The following is a 20,503-nucleotide window of genomic DNA, read 5'->3' as shown; positions in this document are numbered from 1 at the left end:
GGCATGCCCCCGCAGTCTCTGCCAGGGTTCACACCAGAATGTGGCTAGCAACAGCCTTTCAGCATAGTGTGGTCACTTTACATCCATGTTTACTTATTTATATTTTTAAGACTAGCTTTGCCAGTAAAAGGAGCAAAGATTTCTTTCTAAAGTGAAAGCTGAGATTCCCCTCTGGAAGAGCCAGGCCATTAATAAGGGCATTTGCAAGCCCCTGACGTACGTGAATCAGACATGATCTCACGCTCTCACATCAATCTACACACATACACCCACTAATGTAAGTGGAAAAAAAGCATGCATAAAGAAACAACATACACCCTCTCATTCGTGTTTGTTCTGAGCAAAAGTTCAGACATGACTCTGGTCCCATTTACATGGATATAAATCAGAGTAATTCCACTGAAATCAGTGGATTTATGCCAGTGCCAAAAAAGGTGTGAGATCAAGAGGAGAGTATCAATTATGAATTTCTTAGTGTGTGTCACAACCTCATGAAGTTTACTCACTTTCTTAGTTTCGATGGACAACTCCTGAGTGCAAGAATCACAAATCAAACCTTAAATCCTGCAGATGGGGGGAAAAAAAACAAGAGAAGGTGAGTTGTTTTGAGGCATTGTATGTAATTTTTAGAATTAATTTAAGATGGGAAAATAAAAGGAGAGAGAAAAATGTGCAGGTTTTCCCTAAAACAAAATGAATCATGAGCTATAATTGCCCTTTTAAGGGTGGTGAGTTTTTCTTGGTCTCTTAAGCAACTTGTTCCAGCATGGGAGTGATTACAGTCCCCGCTTCTCTCTCCTCCAATCACAGATTAGATTAGGAAGCATAGGCAACATAGGGCTTTAATTTACAAGGGATCATCTACGTTTCCGCCAGAGAAACACAAAACCAAATAATAAGCCTACATATTCCTTCTCTATATCGTTTAGTTCAAACTGCTCTATAAACATTATTGACCAGAAAAATTGTTGTCGGTACTGTCATGAACACACTTTCTATAGTTTGGGCTGAACGTGCTTAACGTTTCTGCTCTTGCCTCCTTTATGTATGAGAATGGAAAAAAAATACTGTAGAAAAGATCTGAATTCCAGGAGAACTCCTATGACACAGATCATTATTCCTGGCCAAAGTTACAGGCTTACAAATGACATCATGCAGTCGGTATTTACCCCCAGATTAAGTATAGATAAAATATAATTTCCACCAAAACTGCCACAAACTAATAAAAAAATGAATAGAGCTATCTGGGAGTGAAGTTCAGGGCTAGATGACTTAAGCCCTTTAAAACAGAAAAGATAATTGTTTTGCAGCTTTGACAACTATTGCTTCTGAACCAACATTGTGTCACACGGCTCCATGTTCTCAGAACAACTCTTCATACAGTTTTATATTTTATCACTTATTTTACCACATTTGTATTGACTCTTGTCCTGACCCATGTGACTGTAAATGGTAAGGGCTTGACTTGATGAGCTCGAACTGATTGATCCAGGGCTATGCCTACATGGGCTGTCGCTGTTGTCAGAAGTCACTCTCGACAGAGAAACCTTGGCAGTACTTCTGTTGATAGATTGTGTCTACATGTAAAAATGGCTGGAAAGAGCAATCCACTCTGTTGACAGAGAGCAGCAGGACTTCCCTGCTGTCTCTCAACAGAACTGCTGACCAGAAGCTCTGCAAACAGGGCTTTCTGGGGAACCAGAAGCCCTCTCTGTTGACAGAACTGTCTACACGAGCAGTCTGTTCATAAAACAGTGTTGACAGAGACCCTATTGCTGATCAGGAATCGGGATAACTGTGCTGACTGAAAAGCTGAGTTTTAGCGAAAAACTCTTGACATAGCATTTTATCTGTGTAGGTGCTCAGCGAGTTTTGTTGACCAAAGGGCTATTCTGTTGACAAAAGCTGCACTTATAGACACGGCCAAGGAGAATAACCAAAGGAAGACACTTGGGACCTGTGGTCCACAGTTGGTTATTAGGTCACTTAGAAGCCCATGGTGAACCAACTGGCAATTTCTAGTCGATATGTTCCTATTTGATGCAGATTTCCTACTTGGACACTTTATCTTCAATGAACATGTTTATGCCTATCCAAAATAGAACATCTCAGTGCCTATTGGTACTACAAGACAGACACTAACTCTGTAATAAAACTCCTGGTGGCAAGTCTTAGGGCTCAGTCCATTGACTCCAGTTTGTGATGCTGGGCTAAAAACACTCCAGCTAGAGCCTGGGCTTTGAGATCTTGCTGCCGTCAAGGAGTTTCCAAATCCTTTTCCTGGTCCAACAGGCTCTTCAGTGCCCATGGATCTGCCACATAAAATGGCATGGTAGGTTAAACCCTTTCCTATTTCTCTGTAATATTGCTTTCTTCCAGAAAACCTAGACAGCAATACAACCACTTCCTCCCGGTCTCTACCACATTTCCTTCTAAACCAAACGAGTCAGATGGCTTAATTTGCTCCATTTTTTGCCAAAGACTCTGTTTTCTTTTGACACCATGTAATAAAAGTGACACATAACCTTCCCCACAGGGATGGTGTGAAGATAAATACATTAACAATATCTATCTATCTCTCTATGGTATATTATAGGGACTATTCAAGTGTCTAAAATAGACACACATGCTAGTAGGAAACTGATCTTTATTTCTTGGGCCTAGTCACTTGAAATGGTTTGTCTTTACAAGAGATCAGTATCCACTCCAGTGGGTATGGTAACAAATAGAAACATTACGTATTTCAAAAATTTTGAAATAAGAATTGAATTCCTTTTTCAAAAATACTTCACTGAGTTTACATTAGTGACATTTTTTATTTCTTTTACTAAAGATTACGGATTAAACTTTTATTGCAAATAAAAAAGTTTTTTAAAAGATTTTTTAATTTTTTTAAAATTAGGACTTATTTATACCTCCCAAAATGGTCCCGTTGAAAGGAAATAGTGATGGAGGCAGCAGACACCAATGGGCACTGAGGCCTTGGTTGTTGATGGTGATGATGATGAAAGGGTCCTGTAAATTCAAATGCAAAATCAATAAAATATAAGCCCTTCAGAACTTTACTGAGTTATATTTTTTCTTTGCATTCCTGAGGTGATAAAATACATTTCTTTGTAGCTAAAGTTCCAAATCAATTATAAACTTCAGCACATAGCTGAATAAGAAAATATGCCTTTAAATGAGTTTAAATAACAGAATTGGTACTTGGCAGCTCCAAAAGAAAGCTAGAGGAATAATTTTTATTAGCAGTATATATCTGGGGAGGAAGATTGGTAGCTAGTAAAAGCATCTCTCTTAACAATTGCACTAAATACAATGAGGAGGAGGAATCTAGTATAAAAAATTCATTCCTTTTTGAACTGCCAGAGACTGAGATGATGTAGTCCATAAAGTAACAGAGCTGGACTATTTTGAGAAGAGATCCTGAGAGATTCTAGTAGGCCAGGGTGAACTACGTGAGGACACAGGTAACTGATGTGTGATGTTCTGCTATTTCTAAATATGTGTCTGTCCCTGAAGTCATTATATGATGTATGGTGCTATAACCCTGAATGTGGGAAAGCACTGCTGAGAGAAAGGAAGTAGAATATATGTTAGGTCCAAAATTTATCTATAATGGTTGCAGGTAAAAGGGATAAATACTTCACATTACTAACTCCATGGGACACACAGACTGAAGGAGTTATTTGTCTAATAAAGACTTATTTTAACACTTGACACCTGAGACAGTGCAAACAAGTCCTACAGTGGAGCTCTGTCATTTTCCAGATGGATCCCAGCGGTGCCTTGGTGTACAGAATAAAGATGGCACAGTATACTGCAAGGCCTCTAAAGTTTAGGGAAAGAAAAATGGTGGTCTAACATGCCACTGCAACTGTTTTCTGTTCCTAACAGCCATGAGTTCACAGTGTGACTTTGGGCACACAGTAGTGATGATAAGAAAAGTATGTTTACATCTTGTGTGACCCCAGAACAGATGGCCAAACTTTGGAATTTGAATTTCCACAGTGCAGAGGTGTCCTGAGGGTCCAGATACTCCATGTTTGTAAAACACTTTGGCTGCGTCTACACTAGCAAGTTCTTTTGAAAGATTTTTCAAAAGAAGGGGGTTCTTTCGAAAGATGCTGTGGAGCATCTACACACAAAAAGCTTTTGTTTGAAAGGAAATCAAAAGACTGTGGCGCTCCTTTTGAAAGTGCTCATCCACTTCTGTATCAGGAAGAGCACCCCCTTCTGAAACCTTCTTTTGAAAGAAAACATATGTAGACACTCCTCAGGGCCCTTCTTTTGAAACAGCAGTCATCATGGCATATGATCTTTCAATCTTTGGCCCATTCTTTTGATAGAGCAGGGACTGTGTGGATGTTCTCTTTTGAAAGAGCAGATTGCTCTTTTGATCTCTTTTTTTTGTGTGGACGCACTCTTTCAAAAGAAGTTCTTTCAGAAGAGATCTTCTGAAAGGGGTTCTTTCAAAAGATCGCTGTAGTGTACATGTAGCCTTTGAGATTACAGGAGTCTAATTTATTATTGCTGCAATTGAGTTCCAGTGAGTAAAGTACATTTTCCCATCCAGCTTTTCCCATTTGTTTTCAATAAATTAGGTATACATTTTGAAAGAGCTAACAGGACTTCCACTTGCTGTGAGCACATGTGGCTTAGCCACATAGGAGGAAATGGCTGTCCTCGGTAATTACTGTATGTAAGTAAGATATTTGTAAGTAAGGTGGCTTTTTAATTTTACACTGGCCTAAAATAAGAAAAAATTGTTGTAATTATTATTTCATATTTTAGGTTATTAAAGTGTTTATACATATATAATGTAAAAATAACTCAACATTGATACTGATATGATAAATACCCCTTGATTCTTATTTATTTATTTTTATTTTGCAACCTTGGAACACCAGTAGGATATACTGAATCTGCCAGTGACCCTAATTTCTAAAGGTTGTTCCTCATTTTTGTTCCAAAAAGCCTGTTATATAGTAAACTCTTTCATATCTGGCAGAACCCTAGCTTGGGAGGTTGCTGGATATTCAAATATTCCGGATAATAGAGAGGTATACCTAGCAATGCATAAAACTAAAGAAAAACAAGATTAGCTATTAAGAAACAAACAAAAATGTATGCAGAGTACTTCATTTACCAACAACAAAATAGCATTGTACACTGTAAACTTATACCGTATTTGCTGTATTTACATTTACTTTCACTATACTGTGCTTATGGAAAATGTCACATTTACTTATGGTTAAAATACTGATGATTTGAGAGTTCTGGATGATAGAATGCTGGATATCAAAGTGTTTACTGTACGAAGCAAATTAAAGTGATTCAATACTTAAAAGAGGCTCTATTATTATATAGTTTTAAATTTAATTTACTTTTTGTTCTCTGCAATTGCCTTTTGGAAGCCTCAGAATTATATTGCCTTCTTCCCTCCCCTGGTTTTCCACCCCAATGCTTGGGTCCTTTCCCTTTTGGAAACACTGATTCCCACTCTCCAAAGTCTCTGCTCCATTTTGAATGGAGATGGAAAGTAACAATGCTACCACTCTTGAAAGGGACTCTGTCAAGTCTGATGGGCCCAAAATATAATATAACCCAGCTCAATTTTTGTACTGTCTTGATTATGGAGAATCTGACAGTTATTTCCAAAAACAACATTGGGACATTCCTAGAATCCTAACTTTTCAGGAGGGTCCCAGTATCAGCCAGCCTTAGGTCTGCTGGCACAAATTGTCTTTCCATCCTGCTTTCCTGGAGTTGTTTTTATCTGTTTTCGTTCCTTGGAAGAAGCAAGGTATCACAACTTGCACAAATTTTCACAAGGAGAGAACAGACAAATGGAACAGAGGGAGAACACAAATGTCCATTAAAACAAAACTTGGTAGGTCCAGTTCCTCTGGGACAGATCCGTTACACAACAAATGGCGAGGTTTAAAGCATGTTTGAAAGTTTCTGTGTTGCAGGTTGATGTTTTTCTCTTTACTTTCTGAAGAGAGTAGGCAAATTCATTTTTGATGTCCATGCGGTAAGCCCAGAGATGGAGGTGAGTCTTTCTTTTTTTGACTGTCCCACACAAACTGTCTGTTTGGGGGTTTTAGATTTAACTGGTATGTGTGTGCTAAGGAGAGTTATTTGCTTGTTCGATTTACAAATAAACATCCGGAGTTTTACTTCAGTGTGTCAGTTTGAAGTTTGCAAAGTGAGTTGAGAGCGCAAGTATAAATTTCACACTCTTACATTTGTCAGAATCCACAGAATCTCTTGCAGTAGGTTATACTCTTTAAGGGTGTTTTTAATTGTAAGCTGTAGAACAAATGTGTTTCCCTTAATTGCAGACACTAAACTTTAACTTAGAAACATCTGTTCTGATCCTAGCCTTGTCTCACCCTCTTTCATTAGTGCGAACTGCCGAATTTTTAAACGTAAAAATGAAAAGCAATTGTCTGCCCCATTCTATTCATTATCCTCTCACAGCATATGGGGCTATTCTCCTCCCAAGCTTTCCTCTTTCTTCTTTTAAAGCAAAACCCATCAAGCCTGGCCTCCTTCCCAGCACCCCCCTCCCCCGCCCCCGCCTTTGCTCCCTTTGTGCCTCGGCCAGGCTGAAAAGCGACCCGACCTCCTTGTGCGCGTGGAAGCAGGGGGAGATGTTGAGAGACGGTCCCTTCCGCAGGCCACTCAGGCGTCGGTTTCAAGGCTCCTCCCTTCTGGCGAACGGCAGACTGCGGGGCGCCTGGAAACCGGTCGGAGGGAGAGAGGCGAGGGGGAGAGCGCTTGAGGGATTGACACAAATGGTCAGGCGGCGGCGGCGGCGGAGGCTGGAGCTGCAGCGGGGAGCCGCGCGCTGCCTCTCGCCAGTCGGCTGCGCGGGGCGGTGAGGAGCGCCGGCCGGGCCGGCAGCGGGGCAGTTTCGGGGTGTCGCTCCCGCCGCCCGGCCCCCCCTTCATGAGTCTCAAGTTTGAGGCGGGCTCAGCAGAGGCAGCAGGCGGCGGCGGCGGCGGCGGCGGGAGCCCGGCTGGGGCAGCAGCGGCGCCGAGGCAGGAGTATGGCTGAGCAGCGGGCAGCCCCGGGCCCGCCGGGGCACCAAGTTGGCGGCGGGCGGGCGGCGGCGGCGGCGGGCGGCAGGAAGCGCAGCGGCCGCCCTAGCGGGTGCCTCCGACTCCTGCTGCTGCTGCTGCTGTGGGCGGGGGCGCCGGTGCCGCCTGCCGGGGGCCAGCCGCCGCCTTACAACGGCGAGCGGGGCATCTCCATCCCGGACCACGGCTACTGCCAGCCCATCTCCATCCCGCTGTGCACGGACATCGCCTACAACCAGACCATCATGCCCAACCTGCTGGGCCACACCAACCAGGAGGACGCGGGGCTGGAGGTGCACCAGTTCTACCCGCTCGTCAAGGTGCAGTGCTCGGCCGAGCTCAAGTTCTTCCTGTGCTCCATGTACGCGCCGGTGTGCACGGTGCTGGAGCAGGCGCTGCCGCCCTGCCGCTCCCTGTGCGAGCGCGCGCGCCTGGGCTGCGAGGCGCTCATGAACAAGTTCGGCTTCCAGTGGCCCGACACGCTGCGCTGCGAGAAGTTCCCGGTGCACGGCGCGGGCGAGCTGTGCGTGGGGCAGAACACCTCGGAGCGCGGCACGCCCACGCCCTCGCTGCTGCCCGAGCTGTGGACCAGCAACCCGCAGCAGCGGGGCGCGGGGCCGGCGGGCGGCGAGCGGGGCGGCCGCTTTTCCTGCCCGCGGGCGCTCAAGGTGCCCTCCTACCTGAACTACCGCTTCCTGGGGGAGAAGGACTGCGGCGCCCCCTGCGAGCCCAGCCGCCTCTACGGCCTCATGTACTTCGGGCCCGAGGAGCTGCGCTTCTCCCGCACCTGGATCGGCATCTGGTCCGTGCTGTGCTGCGCCTCCACCCTCTTCACGGTGCTCACCTACCTGGTGGACATGAAGCGCTTCAGCTACCCCGAGCGGCCCATCATCTTCCTCTCGGGCTGCTACACCGCCGTGGCCGTGGCCTACATCGCTGGCTTCCTGCTGGAGGAGCGGGTGGTCTGCAATGAGCGCTTCGCGGAGGATGGTGCCCGCACAGTGGCACAGGGCACCAAGCGGGAGGGCTGCACTATCCTCTTCATGATGCTCTACTTCTTCGGCATGGCCAGCTCCATCTGGTGGGTCATCCTCTCCCTCACCTGGTTCCTAGCTGCCGGCATGAAGTGGGGCCACGAGGCCATTGAGGCCAACTCGCAGTACTTCCACCTGGCCGCCTGGGCCGTGCCTGCCATCAAGACCATCACCATCCTGGCCCTGGGGCAGGTGGACGGCGACGTCCTCAGTGGCGTCTGTTTCGTGGGCATCAACAACGTGGACGCCCTGCGGGGCTTTGTGCTGGCCCCCTTATTTGTCTACCTGTTCATCGGCACCTCCTTCCTGCTGGCTGGCTTTGTCTCCCTCTTCAGGATCAGGACCATCATGAAGCACGACGGCACCAAGACAGAGAAGCTGGAGAAGCTGATGGTGAGGATAGGGGTCTTCAGTGTCCTGTACACGGTGCCTGCCACCATAGTCATTGCCTGCTATTTTTATGAGCAAGCTTTTAGGGAACAGTGGGAGAGGAGCTGGGTGGCTCAGAGCTGTAAGAGCTATGCCATCCCTTGCCCCAATAACCACAGCAGCCACCACCATCCACCCATGAGCCCTGACTTCACTGTCTTCATGATCAAATATCTCATGACCTTAATCGTGGGCATCACCTCAGGCTTCTGGATCTGGTCAGGGAAAACACTCAATTCCTGGAGAAAGTTCTATACCAGGCTCACCAACAGCAAGCAAGGGGAAACCACAGTGTGAAATTCCAGCAGGTTGAGGGACACCCACTCTTCCAGCTAGAGAATGCAGGAGGGGGTCCTACCCTCTACTGTGTGCCCACCATCCCAGTCAGGGAGGTGGGGAGAGAAGCTGTCGCACATCCACTCTTGGCAAACTCTCCAGACTGCTCGCCATTACTCTAGCTGCAAGGAAGTGAGAGAAACAAGGCAGGTGGGCAAACTCTGGAGATGGGACAGTCTTTGCCTTGGGTCAGGACTGAACATTGTGTGTGGTTGGGAGAGAGGGTTGTAAATAGCCTCTGTAAGATTTTGTAAGTATATTTGTAAATTGAAAAGATCTCTCACTTTTTTTTTTATTATTGTTAGGACATTTTAACTCACTTGCAGATTTTCCCCACTGGTTTTAAATGACAGTGGATTTTATTTTTTGTTGTGGTACAGGATGGAAAAATAAAAGCAACCAAAACAAAGCCCTCATTTCATCCCAGCACAGGTTTTGTAATGATTTTGTTTGGAATTCAGGTGCATGATCAGGATGGTGTGATTGAGGCTGCTGCAACTCCTTAAGGCTCCCTCTGACCCAGGCTGGGTCCTGATCCCAGCCAGCCTAAAAGATGGGTGGGAATGGGGAGGGGCAGAGACATCTGGCTTGATCCCTGCCCCATATACCTGGTGCATAAAGAGAGAGTGGGGGGTTCTTATTGCCTGTATCCTGAGGAGCAGTAGTTTAACCTCACTCCTGTGAGCTTGGCAGTGAAGGGCAGGATGGTCTGACTCCTGATGCCCAATACCAGATGAGTATAGTCCTTGCTGTCTACGCCCAAGGAGATCTGACCCATGGAAAAGAAGCAATTTCCTCTGACCTGCCCAAAGGTGCCTGACTACAGGCAGAGAGCAGCAGACTAAAGCTTTCTGTCAATACTCAGCGTACGGTGGCAGGACTGGCAGCCTTCTGCTTTATTAAAAAAAAGTAAAAAAACAAAATCTAACTGTACCCTGTGTTTTAAAATAATGTGTGTTCTGTCATTGGTTAGCAGTGGAGGTGTAATACAAGCTGCACCTGCAGTATGTCTGATGGCTTAACAGAGAGAAGAGCATAGCTCACAACCTTTTAGCCCATATGATAAACTGAATTCTTATTTTTTAAATGCAAACCCAGAAGGTGATTGATCTGGCTAACCTTTCCTCACAAATGGGGTTATTGGCTGTTTCTTTTCCAAAAGTTTCACAAAATGCGGAGGGAAGACAGATTGGCAATAGTTATAAATGCTCATTGTTGTGTACTCATTTTTTTGACAATCTGCTTTCTTGATGGGTCAGTCTATTTGCGGTATAACATTGTTTCTTCTGTCACTGAAAGTGTTGAAGGTGAACTACCTGTAAGGTTTTGTTAAGGTACTGATATTTACTTAATGAACAAACTGCGCAATATAAACAGGTTCTGGAAATATGAGCTCAGTTAAAAAAGAGACTCATTGGAATGGCCTGCAGTATTCAGCTTTTTAAATGAAATCTATAAATTGACTTTTCAATTAGGAAATATTTAACATGTTAAAATGCCACTGTATTACAATGTACATTATCTACACATTGTGAAAGAAGGATGATTTATTACACTGGTTAAAAGAAACAATAAGCAAACAAACAAACAAACAAAAAAAGGCCAGAGATACTTAATCTGATGGAATATGAAACGTTAAGGAAACTCTGACATTCTTTCTAGTACCATAATTACATTGCATACTGTGAAGCTTGTATGCAGTATGTCTACTGTCTTTAAAAAAATGTACGATCCTGGGTGGTTTTTAAGAGATCTAAACAAGACACATCAAAGGTACCTCTTCACAGTTGCATCTTAGTATTTAGTTCTCTGTATGAAAAACAGAAGAATGCTTTTCTCTCCCGATTGTATTTTTTAAAAGTTTTTATATAACAAATGTCTGTATTTAGTTTCATAAATGTTATCTCTGGCTTCCATACCCTGAAATACAAGGTATGTGAATTTGGTATTCATTTATTTCTTTCATTATCACAAGATCATGTATATTTATAGAGGAATAGAAATTTATATATATAAATATATTAAATACCATATTTTTAATTTCTCTTAAATAAATTGAGGTTTTGTACAAAATGATTCTGTTTTTTACGTATGTACTGTTTTCATTATTTTTATATATTACCAGGTATGGGTGGATTTTTGTTTGTTTTTTAACTACATTCATGATACAAACTAAAATCAGTGTAGGAATGCATTATCCAGGGTTTTTTTTTATGTCTAGACTGGTCCAGATTAATGCTTCAAAAGAACTAATGTATCCTGTTCAAGATCTGTGATAGGATATGGTTAATGGTGTGAAATCCAAGAAGAGAAATCTACTATATGGCAGGAGGAGAAAGCAGCATGCAGAATTCTTTCTTTTGGCGAAGGAGAGGTTAAGTTGGAAAACCGTTTCTTCTGTGTTTGCTATTACAAAAAATTAGCCAGTATCTTACTGCCAGAAAAACATTCAATCTATGTTTATGAAATATAAACACTTGTCTTTCTCAGAATGTTTTAGTATGCATTCCTTTTTGTTTTCTTGGGAACTTGACTGTTTAATTAAACCAGAGCTCTAAAATATGAACGTGAAAATATTTCCATTAGGTTTTTGAAGAATTACATGCATTCTAAGCTTTTTTTCCCCAAACATTGTTGATATCTTCCAAAGTGCCTTTTTATAGGTTTTGTTTATGATAGGCATACTGAGATAATCAAGATTTTTGTTTCCAGTGCTTTCCACTGTTACAAGGTAGCTTTGTGTTTCATAATACAGAATTTTAGGGGTATAAATTGTTTATTAGAAAATTAGGCAAAAATTAGCATGCAGTAGAAAGAAAGCAAGACTTAAAAATTAGAGGTGAAAATCTGCCCTTAGACATGAGAGCAGATTTTAATAGTAGGGCTTTTAATTTTAGCATAAATGTGCTGTTCATGTTCTTAAATATTGTCTTTGCAAAAAATTTTGGTTCTATTAATTAAAATTGTACCAAGCATTCAGCTCTAATGGTCTAAACCATAAGCCATTCAGTTTCATTTGAAGTGCAAATCCTTTGTGGTCAAGTGAATGAATTACAACATTAGAGACATCTTCACCAGTTACCTTGAAACAGAATATTTGTTTATTCATTTATGCATTGCAGAAAGAATATTAGGGTTATAATAATTTTTGTATTTAATAAAGAAATTTTAGTTTCTATACTGAGTAAAATTTTTCTAGTCAACACGTTTCTGGTCTGCACACTTCATAATTTGTAATTCCAAGATTTAAATTTAGGGTGTGTTGCATTGTTCATTCTTCATTGTTTTTACAAACTATATTACAGTATATCATAAAATTAAATTGTTGGAGCAAGCTCCAGCTTATTCATGCGTCACACTTGCTTTTGTTGTTTGTTCACTTGCATGCTAATTTGCAAAATTCAGTAATTTCCAATAGATTACATAATCATGAGTGGGTGACAGTGTTCTTGAATGTTTAGTCATACTTCTGTCTACATCTTTCAAAGCACCTAGCATGGGTTTTTACACTTTTTGTAAAAGTCAAGTTTAGGTAGAAAAAAGAAATATGCAGGGGCCTTCTTTTCTTTTCCGCATATTAAAATCGTTTATGCTTCACCGTAGAAAGAAATTCCAAACACATCCAGTGTGCCATAGCTCAGAGGAATTTATATATATAGAATATGTGACAATGATATATACAATTGGTACATCATATTTATGAGCAGACTGTATTGTAGTATAAAAAGGAACAAGGTTGCAAAATTCCACTTTGTGTCTTACAGAAAAGATACCATGGCAAAAGCTTTGATATGGCAAAGTTTGACTGACAGACTAAAGAATATTCGTAAAAGATTTACAGACTAAAGAATATTTGTAAAAGGCATTCTTTAATCAACCACTGCTCTTTCATTTAGAACATTGCTGATCTAAAACGAGCAGGCATATATAAATAAACATGTTCGTCTAGTTATCCTCCATAGAGGACTGTATCATGATAGGCAGGAGAGCTGCCTCTGCTGAATTAGAGGTCATCCCTCTATAACAATAGCACTATTTGTTAAGTAGAAAATGTGCACTCTAGTTAAGTAATTTTCAGTTTCCCCAACAAATCCTATTCTTTCAGTCTTTTAACTTGCTCACTTAAGTTATCCCCAAAACTACCAATTTATGAGACTACTTTAAAAGGCTAATTTTTAAAAATGGAAATGTTGCATTCTATATACCTAACAACATAGACAGTACACTTCTGCATATCTCTAGCTCAACAGCTATTGACATGTCCATGTAGATAGTGGAGAGAATTCCTCAAACTTAGTTTATAGTGTGGCCTTTTGGCTTGGAAACTGAGGTAAGGCTGTTAGTTCATCCTCCACTCACCCTCTAGTGCCCAGACAATATAATTACAATATTCTTGCTGGCCGCCCCCTCTTGGCATGCTCAGATCTCTGCAGTACCTTAACAATATAACAAAATAATTGAGCCTCTAATCTGAATATCAAGATTTTAAAGATCATTTAGATTCATACGACAGTAAATTTTTTCAGCATAGTCAAATATCCTGGATAATAGAGAGGTATACCTAACAATGCATAACACTAAAGAAAAATAAACTTAGATATTTTCTAACAGTCATATTGTACATTGTAAACTTACACTGTTTTTATTTGTACTTCTTTTCACTATACTGCACTTACGGAAACATAACTAAAATTTACTTATGGTTAAAATAGTGGTTATTTGAGAGTTCAGGATAATAGAATGCTGCATATGAAAGAGTTTACTGTATTATTTGTGCTATAATGGGATCTAACAACTTCAGTCTGGATCAAAGAATGCCCTTATGTGGTAATCGCTCTGCAAACATAAACAGGTACGTGAAATCATGGTTCAAAGCCTCTTTTCTGAAAATGGTTTTACACATTAGATCTGTGACTTCTTCTGTCTTCTGCTGGCTTTTGGTACTGGCATGCAACACCCAATCTAAAATCTATCAGAACTATAATGCAGGCTTCACAATACAATACAGAAACATACGGTTTACAAGCAAGTTTGGAAGATATGCAATAACCGACATCAGAGAGGGAAGGAGAGAGTTCCTTTGGTCTCAAAGATTGAATCCTCTGATGCCTTAAAAATGTTTACAGTGCAAAGGAGTGAAAAGAATAACACATTTTATAAAGTTCAGCGGTTTTAGCATGTTAATGTTGTTTTAAAAATGAGCAAAGAGACACAGGAAACTTAACTCTGATGACTTAAAGGGTGGAGGCATTGTTTTTAAAGACACCTTATTATGTTTAGAGTGGTTAGTGTTTCAAGAGACTGTGGCCTTGTTAAAATACCTTGGGGTTAGCCCCAAAACTGTGTTAGGCCAGATAATATTGACAAGAGTGTCCTGTAAGTAAGCAAAAAACTACTTAATTTGCTATAACAAAAATGAAATGTACACTGTACATATACTTAAAGCTGGGTCAGTTGGTGAGATAATGTTAAATCTTTATTAAAAACTATCAAGTTAAAGGTTAAATGGCAAAATACCTGAATGATTGTTAGGAAGACAGATCTGTGTGTTATTTACAAATAAAGATCTCAATAAACAAGTAAAAAACAAGCCTTAAACAGTATAATAAGGCAATAATTCACAGACAAATGAAAAAGCAACATTTTGATAATTTCATTGTAGCCAATATTTTAATTCTATAACTGAAAAAAATTACTATTTTGTAATCCATAAACATCTTGCTGTTTCAGAACTCAACATATATTTAAATTAATTTTCCAGGGCTACCACAGCAGGGTTTCTCCCTCAGCCAAGGGTTTGCCCGTTTTCATTCAGATCAACAGTATGAGTAAATAAACTCTAGTCTTGTACGTTGTTCAGACAGTCCTTCATGAGGACTCATATACACACACCAACATCACATACGGAAGTAATGCGATTTTATGATGATTCTTTTATTACTGAAGCTTTGTTAAAGCCCATAATATGTGCATTTAGTTACCATCCTCTACTTAGATATTTTCCAAAATACTTTAAGTTTTAGTTACAATAAGAGGAAGTGAACAACATAACAGTCTGCTATTGTAATTACCCTTTTCTGTATTTTTCATAATCACAATATGACTTAAAATTTGTCTTTGCCTTTAAATAGAATTAATATAGAAGAAGTCCCACATTCAGCTAGCAAGAAAGGGATTTCATGGTGAAAGACCTTTTATGGTAGTTTGACCAATATGATGGCCCTAACCAGTTGAACTAAAATTAACTGTCTGCAGTAAATAGTTACATTGATAATGATGAACTGCAATTACAAATAAGTCTGTGTCTCTTGTATATTTGGATAGTATCACAGATCATGTGAACTTTATTCATGCTACCATGATGTTGTTGGGATCTCTTGATGTGACTGAGAACAGTCTGGATTTTTTTCCAACTCTAGTACAGTTTTGTTAAATCAAACTACCCATATACAATGTGTATTTTAGAAAAGGATATAATGTCATTGAAGGGGCTGTTGAGAACAAAATCACAGGATGAACGCAAGTTCTTGAAATCCCTAAGCCCAGTAGATCGTTATAATTTGTTTCTGCATATTTCTTGCTTTTAAAATAGAACATGCAGTTAGGACATTGAAATCTATAACTGTCTAAATTGCATGCCATGTATGTTAGTTACAATACCACCTCAGTGAGACTAACACATTACCGATGCTAAGATAACTGAGTGGTAACAACACTTCTGTGACTTTTTACATTGGTGTGTTCACATGAATTAATGTTGCTTTGTTACATGTTATCATTTACCTTCACCAGTGTGCATGGTGCTGTATAAACCTAAAAGTTCAATATCCTAGAATATCTTAGACAAGACCAGATTTATCATCCCTAACACCTTAAACATAACTGATTTATTGAGTGCTGCTGCATTTGGGGAATGAAGGACTGACACACCTTTCCTCAGAGAGCTCCATACCTGTCCTGGTAGAGCTTTATGGAAGATATAAAACTGATAAGCACAGATATTAACTGAGAAACACCCATGGTACATCTGGGCAGAGCCTGGCTTTCAGCTTCCATGGCAGGAGAACCACAGGCAGCAGCTCCCTGATATGGTTTCTACATCCTGCCAAGGGATTATGACCTGAACACATGCCCTTCAGCACCACAGTGTTGTAAGTGAATGTCTGCACACTTGATCTTGGCCCTAAAAAGTCCGAGACTAAATTAGCACATTTCCCTGTCTGCGCTACTTACACGCCATTTTTTCCTCTCCCCCAGGTTGGAGGGTTTTGGCTGCTTGCAAGCACTGAATTCCATAGAAGACATTTTCAGGACATTTGCTTTACCACACCATCCCTGCAGATTGTCTGTTGCCTGGAGCATTAATTCTATTACATATACTTGGGCAAACCACACTTTGGCTTCACTGGTGGTGGCACTCATACAGCTAATAGGAAACTATGGGCCTTGTCAGCCAGCAGGAGGTGGAATAATTTTATAGTATTCATTAAAAGCTGGGAAGGCAGAGTGAGTTGAGGAAAAGGGACACCGTTTAGTACCTCCAGAGCCGTGTCTACATGTGCACGCTACTTTGAAGTAGCGGCACTAACTTTGAAATAGCGCCGGTCACGGCTACACGTGTTGGGCGCTATTTCGATGTTAACATCGACGTTAGGCGGCGAGACGTCGAAGCCGCTAACCCCATGAGGGGATGGGAATAGCGCCCTACTTCGACGTTCAACATCGAAGTAGGGACCGTGTAGTCGTTGCGCGTCCCGCAACTTTGAAATAGTGGGGTCCGCCATGGCGGCCATCAGCTGAGGGGTTGAGAGACGCTCTCTCTCCAGCCCCTGCGGGGCTCTATGGTCACCATGTGCAGCAGCCCTTAGCCCAGGGCTTCTGGCTGCTGCTGCCGCAGCTGGGGATCCATGCTGCATGCACAGGGTCTGCAACCAGTTGTCGGCTCTGTGGATCTTGTGTTGTTTAGTGCAACTGTGTCTGGGAGGGGCCCTTTAAGGGAGCGGCTTGCTGTTGAGTCCGCCCTGTGACCCTGTCTGCAGCTGTGCCTGGCACCCTTATTTCGATGTGTGCTACTTTGGCGTGTAGACGTTCCCTCGCAGCGCCTATTTCGATGTGGTGCTGCGCAACGTCGATGTTGAACATCGACGTTGCCAGCCCTGGAGGACGTGTAGACGTTATTCATCGAAATAGCCTATTTCAATGTCACCACATCGAAATAGGCTACTTCGATGTAGGCTTCACGTGTAGACGTAGCCTCTTAGCCCCCACCCACTATGCTTCCCACCCTGTGGTAATCCCCTGGCACCTCTGCCCCCGCCCCTCAGCCTCCCAGCCCCAGTGGCTGAATCCCTCAGCCCCCACATCCTGCTCTGATGGCCCAGAGCTCTGGTGGTCCCAATCCCCTGGCCCCCTGCTCTGCCTCCTGACCCACAGCTCTGGTGGAGGTGCACCACTCAGCCTTCTACCTATTCCCTCACCAACCACCCTGTCTTGTTCCTGCCCCCATAGCCCTGAGCACAGCCCCCACCACCTTGCAGAGGTGCTGTTCAGCTCCCCAGTGGGGAGGGAAGGTGCAGGTTTTTGGGCTGTGTAGGGTACCTGCAGTCATAAGGAGGGTCCTGTAGGAGCCTGGCTCCCCTTAGAATCAATGGACCTGCCACACTTCCATTGAAATCAGTGAGAATTAGGCTTCCAAATATATTAGAGAATCTGGGCCAAAGTGACTATGGGTGGGTGTTTCAAAAGTGCCGAAATGATTTATGAGCACATGTCCAATTGAAAATCACTGGGACCTGTTTTCCAAAAGTGCTGAGGTAGTTTGACTAGCCTACTCTATTTTTCTTTCAAGGTACATTCAACTGCATTTCTGCTAATTGCAGTGAACCATAAAAGATGTTGTATATTTTGGTAGATGTAAAATGTTTAAATAATACAATATAAAAACATTTGAAAATAATTCCTCTTTGACTTAATTGCAAGGATCTATATTTCTCCAATAGGAGCAAATGGTATCAGGCTTCTAAGCCCATTGAGAAACCCGGCTCCAGTTTTTGATTTCGGTGACATGATAGGCAGTTGCAGAAGCCCCAGCTAGGCACAAACTCCAGTTTTTCTGTGACAGGTACAGTACTTAGTTCACTTGTAAATACATCTGTCTGTATTTTTAGAGCAGCACATGTGTTTGGGCCCAATTCTGAGAGGTGCTGAGAGCCCTCCAATCCATTTGGAGATGAGGCCCTTACTCAACTAAGATCTTGAGCAAAGTTTTGGGTTAAAAAAACATTAATTAACTAATTCTCTGAAGCAAAGATTGTTTCAGGCTATTGAAATCCAGGCATGGGAAGTATGTGTAGCCCCTCAAGGGAGATCCTCATAAAATGGAAGGCTCAGGTCTTTACATCTATTGATTTACAAATAGGAGGCGATCAGTTTTTGTTTAAATCTCCTCAGTCTTTTCCCTCTCTTCTTCAGAATGTAGGCCCAGCTGATCTGTTCCGCTTGCATTGGTAAGAGAACCAAGGGCCACCAGAAGAGGGAAGAGGGGATCAGTTACTCAGCAGAGTGCTTGTCTGCACCACAGAAGCCCCTCAGAGGAACTGTGGTGTTGGGGCTCCTCTGTCTAACAAAAGGTGGGGTCTCCCATATCATACTCTGATGGCACCTGAGCCCCAGTGGCCCCAGTCTCCTGGCCCCCTGCTCCACCGCCTGACCATTGTTTGAGGTATTTTTTATATCTGAGCACAAGAAAGGTGACATCTCAGTAGTGAATACTGGCTCACAGGACTAACTCATGCCTCCTGGTCTCCGTTGGAAGGGGACAGGTTAATGATCAGCTAAAGAGCTCTGTTAACAGGTGGGAGAGGGGAATGTGAGGTGTTTTGGTTGAAAACATTGCATTACAGCCCCAGGCTAGGTCGGGTTTCAGCCTGGTCTACCACAGAGCATACTGCCCTGAGGTCCCTGTGTCACATTCTCCATCATGAGATCAGAAAGCCACTCCCCTCAAGAGAAAATGGGAGGGAAACTCTGAGGTGAGCTTGGCCAGGTTTCCAGTTATTTTTCCATAGGAGTGGGCAAAGGGCCACAATGTTGTACGTATCTCTTAAATTGAGGTGAAATGCAGGCCCTATTGAAGTGAACGTTAAAGCTGTCATTGACTTCAGTAGGGTCAGAGTTTCAACCTGCAACTTCTTAAAATGCTTCAAAATGAATTTTGAAGTTTAAAAAAATATGGGTAGGGTTAAAGGTAACTTGCAAATTTCTCTTGAGAAAATAAATCCCCGTGGCAGCTCATTTCATTAAGCGCTAAAAGCTTCTCTAATGTTACTCATGTCCAGTTCATTCAGCGTACGTCATGGTTATCTTCCAATGGCCGATAATATATCTAAGAATCTGGGAAACTTCAGTACCACTGTCTTCCCACTCTCCTCCAAAAAATGTAGTTCAGATTATTTCATTTGGAGTCCTGTCTGTGGTAGATACCTGTTAATCATGCATTCCAAGTAGCGGTAGTAACAATTTACTATTTCAAGTTTAAAGTTTGCTAAAGCAAAGCTGTCAAACATACTTAAAGTGAGGCAACTTTGTTCCTGTACCACATACTGATGATCAGAAAGTGCAGAAGGGCCCGGGCTGTCATGTGTTTTTTCCAGTTCTGTGTTTCTTAAGAATATACATTTTAGACCCTTTCAAAACTGATTTTCCTACCCACACCCAGCCTCCCTTCAGTTCTCCCACTAGCCTTGCTTTAGGGTCAGTCACAGGACATGTTACTTTCATGAAGCCCGTTTGGAAATTGGGATAAAAGCAACATGACTTATGGAATCGATTCCTCCTGGTGACACTCATTTAAAATATTCATAGGAATTGATTCAGCCTGCAGGTGTTGTCCAAATGTTGTCCTAGAACCTACCCTCCCTTAGTGTAAATTCAGCGTGAAGAGGCCCATCTAATTAAACTCAAAAAGAGTTTCCCTGGTGACTTAAAGGAGAGCTGTGTCAGCCACAGCGTGATGAAAAACATATACAAGTCCTTTTTTTTTATTAAGCGTAATTAAAATATAGCAAAACAAAAAAAAATGGCCAAAATTAATTAAAAACATCACTCTTCCATGAGAGTAATAGTGTTGCACGCTGGCTGTGTTTATGTGTCATTCTTAAATGCAGCCAAGTTGCAGAAAGCAGGAATAGTTGTTGGGATTCTGTGTGTTGCTGCGTGTTCTCAGTTCCCCGTGATGTCAACAAGATTCACAGGTGCTTTGTGATTGGTCCAACCACTAATGCCAACCTAAATGTTCAAAAATCAAGAGTCAGGCTCACCAAAAAAACAAAAAACAAAAACGTGAGACTGGTTTGAAAATAATGAGATTTGCTGTTCTTTTCATTCACCTTTTTATTTTTGAATTTTTGGGGCAACAATAGGCAATCTGTGGCCCATGAGCTGCATGAAGCCCCATTAGCATCAGGCACTGGAGGGCTGCGAGACAGCTTGTTTATGTTGAACATCCACCAAATAGTATTTAGATGGGTGATATCTTTGAGTCACTACCATTCTCAGGCAAATTTGAATGGGTACCTGCTGTTTAAAGGCTCTGTACGCCATTAACCATCTTCTGAA

The 20,503-nt window shown here is 42.1% G+C and overlaps 1 protein-coding gene across 1 annotated transcript; it reads left to right on the top strand.

The window, feature by feature from the left end:
• Window positions 1-6,682: 6,682 nt before the first annotated feature.
• FZD1 (frizzled class receptor 1) lies at window positions 6,683-12,241 on the top strand. Its single transcript, XM_074984764.1, is given in 2 exon segments — window positions 6,683-7,008; window positions 7,010-12,241. Coding segments are annotated over 2 exon segments (1,890 nt in total). The 5' UTR covers window positions 6,683-6,957; the 3' UTR covers window positions 8,849-12,241.
• Window positions 12,242-20,503: the final 8,262 nt, after the last annotated feature.

This window comes from Carettochelys insculpta, chromosome 2 (assembly GCF_033958435.1).
Source record: "Carettochelys insculpta isolate YL-2023 chromosome 2, ASM3395843v1, whole genome shotgun sequence".
In the NCBI taxonomy this organism is placed as follows: Eukaryota; Metazoa; Chordata; order Testudines; family Carettochelyidae; genus Carettochelys; species Carettochelys insculpta.
The sequence above is the reverse complement of the archived record's forward strand: the minus strand, read 5'-3'. Positions and strand labels throughout refer to the sequence as shown.